The sequence below is a fragment of the Frankliniella occidentalis genome, unplaced genomic scaffold (assembly GCF_000697945.3).
Source record: "Frankliniella occidentalis isolate FOCC.00 unplaced genomic scaffold, Focc_3.1 Scaffold9, whole genome shotgun sequence".
Classification (NCBI taxonomy): Eukaryota; Metazoa; Arthropoda; class Insecta; order Thysanoptera; family Thripidae; genus Frankliniella; species Frankliniella occidentalis.
The window spans coordinates 2,231,300-2,235,227 of NW_026267139.1; the positions used below are offsets into that span (position 1 = coordinate 2,231,300).

Genomic DNA, 3,928 nt, shown 5'->3' on the forward strand with positions numbered 1-3,928 from the left:
GCTTGCATTCGTACAGTCATACACTTGATAAAACCAGTGGCGGCTCAGTATTGTTGTTGGGCAGGGAAGGCGGGCCCATCCCCCCACTCGCGCAGTATTGTTAGGCAGGGCCTGGCGCGACGCGCGCGACGCTTAGCCAGCCCACACACATCATTTTCTCCAGCGCGCAAAAGAGGGTGATTACTGGTTTTGCTCTAAGTTCTCTTTTCTGCCCATAGAGAGTTAAAGCCAGCTGTACCTTAAAGTTACTTATGTATGCCCTATACTTAGTGAAAGTATTTACGGTATCATCTACTAAAAAAATGGACTTCACCACCTTCCCTCCCCCTTTTTCAAGGGAGACTTATTAATTATCACTGTTTCCAGCCATCGTAGCCAAAACAGCCAAAAGTTCTGGCCACAATAAGAATTACGCGCGTCGCTTCATAACAACGCCACAATTAATTACTTATAGTCTGCTATCTGCTGTAGGATCGTCCAGTATAAAAGTACGCGCACGGCCGATTTTTTTTTCTTTCTTTTATATTCTCTCCTCAGATTCACTATCGGCAAGGCAAATACCGCGGGAGCAAGAGGCGCCTGCGAAAGTCGGGATAGGCCACCCCGCAGCACACGCGTGCACTGCAGGCCAACTGTTGTCTTCCCATCAGGGGCCTCGAGAGTTGGCAGTGGCCGTGTGCGTGAGACGGCAAATGGCGGCCTTGACTCGCGCGACGCCTTTTTTGCCCCATTAGTTCAACCGGAGCCGTCCTATTTCCCTTCCCCAAATGATTCGAATCGGATCCCCCGGACCAACACCAGGCCAAAAGCGTCGGTCTCGGATTGAAGCGCTGTCTAGACTGGCCCCATTCCATAGCAGAAAAAAAAAACACGTCGCGCACACGCGCCCCTCCGAACACTGCAGGGAGTTATTTCACCCTGGGCTTCCAGGAAAGGTGGGGCTTTGATGTCTATGTCTGGCTCCGTCGCGGATCTTGAGGGGTTGGGGGTTGGGGAAGAAAGGGGCGGGAAGAGTCAGGAGGAGGAGGGGAAGGACATGGCAGGAGACCGACCCTCGTCACCAAGCTGCCCGCCCCGCCCATTTTGTGCAGGATATGTTTTTCCAATGCCTAACATTTTTCATTGTTATAACACTGGAAAAACAAAAGTGCCGTATATTGCCCTTTTCAGAAGCGTTAGCGTCTTAACATAGTCGCTACTCGCCCAATAAGGAACTACTTTCGGACATTTTAGTGCCTTCACGCAAAGGCATTTAGTGCCGTTGGCATCTTTGTTCTCCCAGTGTCCTGTGTGCTGTTTCTCAAATTGTATTAGGGTTGGAAGCCCTGGAAAGTTTCTGAAAAATTTCCGGAAAAATGTAAGGTTTCCGGGAAAAAATTGAAAATTTCCCAGACTTTGGAAAGTTTTCCGTTATGTTCGGGAAATTTTCAAGAATTATTTTGGAAATTTTCTAGAAAATTTGGGAAATTTCCAACTCTAAATTACATTTTCCCCTGAGTAAACTCCCCCACCATCGGACTGATTGCAGGTGCGCGGGATGGAGTCGTGGCTGCTGGACGTGAAGCGGGTGCGCATCCCGAGGCCCAAGTTCGGCTCGTCGCGGTGCCCGGCGGAGCCCCCCAAGGACTACGGCGGCGACGAGGACGGCGGCAAGGGCCAGCGGGCGCGCCTCGAGCTGGGCAAGGCCACAGAGGACCTGAGGAGGGCCATCCAGGACAAGCTGTGACGCCGGAGCGCCGCCCGCCGGCCGCCCCCAAGCCACTTGTAAATACTTTAATAACCCCGCAAGGCTGTGCTTTTAGAGAGTAAGTTTTATTTAATATCGTGTGACGAAGTTGGTATCGTTTTGTTGCTTATTTGTTTCTCGCGGCAAAAAAAGTATGTTGAAGTGATTTTTAAGAAGATTCCGAGATGACAGAGCAGGTCAAAACGATCAGTTTGATTTTGGAAACGTCGATAGTCTCGATCTCAATTTAAAATAGAGAAAAGACAAAAGAATAAAAAAACGTGTGGACCGGAGCACGACGATGGAATATACAAAAGGGATAAACCCCCCCATCACTGACTCATATTTCTTTCGAAAACTCTACTTATAAGTTTGCAACTACTTCATGTAAATCCACACGCAATGCCTGCAGTGTGTACTAGGGTTTTTTTTTCTATGAAACCATTTCGCCTTTGTAAATACTCAATAAACGACATCATGATGAATCTATCTTGTACTTCGTACTCCGTACTCCGCTCTCACTCACCATGCGGGAGTCGTCGAAGCCGTCCTTCTGGAGTCCGGTGATGGAGCCGGACAGCGAGTTCTCCGGGCTCGAATGTCGCCTTCCGCGCAGCTTCTCCCGCTCCAGACTACCGTACTCCTGGAGGAAGCAAAGATAAAGGGGGGAAAAAGAAAGAAAAAGATCACTTTTTTGTTCATGTTTGGCCACTAAAGGTCGTAATTCTTTACTCATATTTTTGAATTGCAATTGTTAAAAATGACTGAAAAATTGCGACGATTTCTATTTATATAAAAACTGATGAGGTGTTCATATGCAAGTAGAATAGTTGCAAGTATTCAACTCCATAGTTGTGCACTTGTACGTGTTCAACTCGCGCTATCCAGTAAACGAAAAATAACCCCCACAAATTACAAAAAAAAAAATAATATAAAAAATACTGTTATGGGTAAATAGTACATGATGAATGTGGTAAAGTTATGAGCTCATCGTTAAATTACAAATTATAACTATAAAATAACAAAGAGTTGTTTTTTTTAAATAATTGTAGAGCGACTGAACTTATTTCGGATCAATACCTAATTTGGATCAACTGTCTGTAGTTTTATATGTGGGCCAGAATTCATGTACCGGAATTTTTACTGATCCGAATTAAATTCACATGCCCCATATTTGGTCGTAAATGCACGGCTTCCCTTGCGAATTAAAGTGATGAAACATATAGAAAATACGTACATACTTTTCCACAGTGAAAATAACACACATACACAGATTACAGAGAGGGGACATGTAACGTCAGTTCCACAACACGAAACGCTGCTAGTGCATGCCTTATACGCTATGTTCTAAGTTCACTGCACATAGCTAAGACAAACACACAATAATACAGCAGACACAGCTTTAGGCCCGTGCTCGGGTATGGGGGTTGGTTACGGATTCGCGTGTCGTTCGTCATTCCAAAACACACGCCGAAGCTTCCATATGGTCCAATTTGAAGGTAAAAGAAAAACAAAAACAGAAAAACACCGCCTACCTCGGCCTACCTACTTTGTCTAAGATTTTTGCAAAAAAAATATGGGCGAAAGCATCGAGCAGCCTCTGTACCTGTAGCATGTCCTCCTCGGAGAAGTCCGAAGTGTGGTGGGGGCCGGGCATGGAGGGCCAGCCTCGCTTGGACCTGCCGGACACAGACAGGCGCGTGAACTACACCGCGTCCAGGGTCCTCTCTACGAAGCCAAGGGGGGAGAGACAAACAGCAAACAGCAGTCGTACCTGGGGTAGTCGGCGCCCAGCCCGAGGCCCGAGTCCTCGCTCAGGGGGGTCTTGAACTCGAGCAGGTCCACGTCGCAGCAAGCAGCGCCAGCAGCCACGGCAGCGGCGCCTCCAAGACTGTCCGGCTGCGAGCAGGGCAAGGCGCAAGGGTAGGGAGAGGGGGCAGGGCAGGATGCACCTAGTGCAACGGCTGGGTCACTCACTTCGTGAATGTAATAACAGTCAGTCTTTTTTTTTTCGCGGGGTGAGGAGGACGTGTACGTCGAGTCTATCAGAGGATACGCAAAAAAGTTGTTTTTTGTTGTTGTTTTTTCGTCTTAGTCTACAATCTACGGCTTAAGTATTCAGTGCACAAGCAGAATAGTGACTACGTAGTTGGTTTTGTTGCAGAATATGTGATTCTCGTAGCAGCGTTAGCTACATCAGAG

The 3,928-nt window shown here is 47.4% G+C and overlaps 2 protein-coding genes across 7 annotated transcripts in view; one reads left to right on the top strand and one right to left on the bottom strand.

The window, feature by feature from the left end:
• The window catches only part of LOC113213599 (whirlin), an 86,813-nt gene that overhangs the window by 24,315 nt on the left and 58,570 nt on the right, over positions 1-3,928 (bottom strand). For 5 of the 6 annotated variants that reach the window (XM_052276955.1, XM_052276948.1, XM_052276941.1 and 2 more), the window contains 3 exons: positions 3,501-3,625; positions 3,333-3,405; positions 2,253-2,369 (listed from right to left, as the gene is read on the bottom strand). In XM_052276955.1, the coding sequence (XP_052132915.1) occupies positions 2,253-2,369; positions 3,333-3,405; positions 3,501-3,625 (315 nt within the window). The remainder of the gene's footprint in view (positions 1-2,252; positions 2,370-3,332; positions 3,406-3,500; positions 3,626-3,928) is intronic. The other variant, XM_052276962.1, reaches the window with a different exon arrangement.
• Positions 1,497-2,211, top strand: LOC113213600 (uncharacterized). Its single transcript, XM_026432712.2, has one exon. It carries the CDS (start codon positions 1,538-1,540, stop codon positions 1,724-1,726), a length of 189 nt encoding a protein of 62 aa, XP_026288497.1. The 5' UTR covers positions 1,497-1,537; the 3' UTR covers positions 1,727-2,211.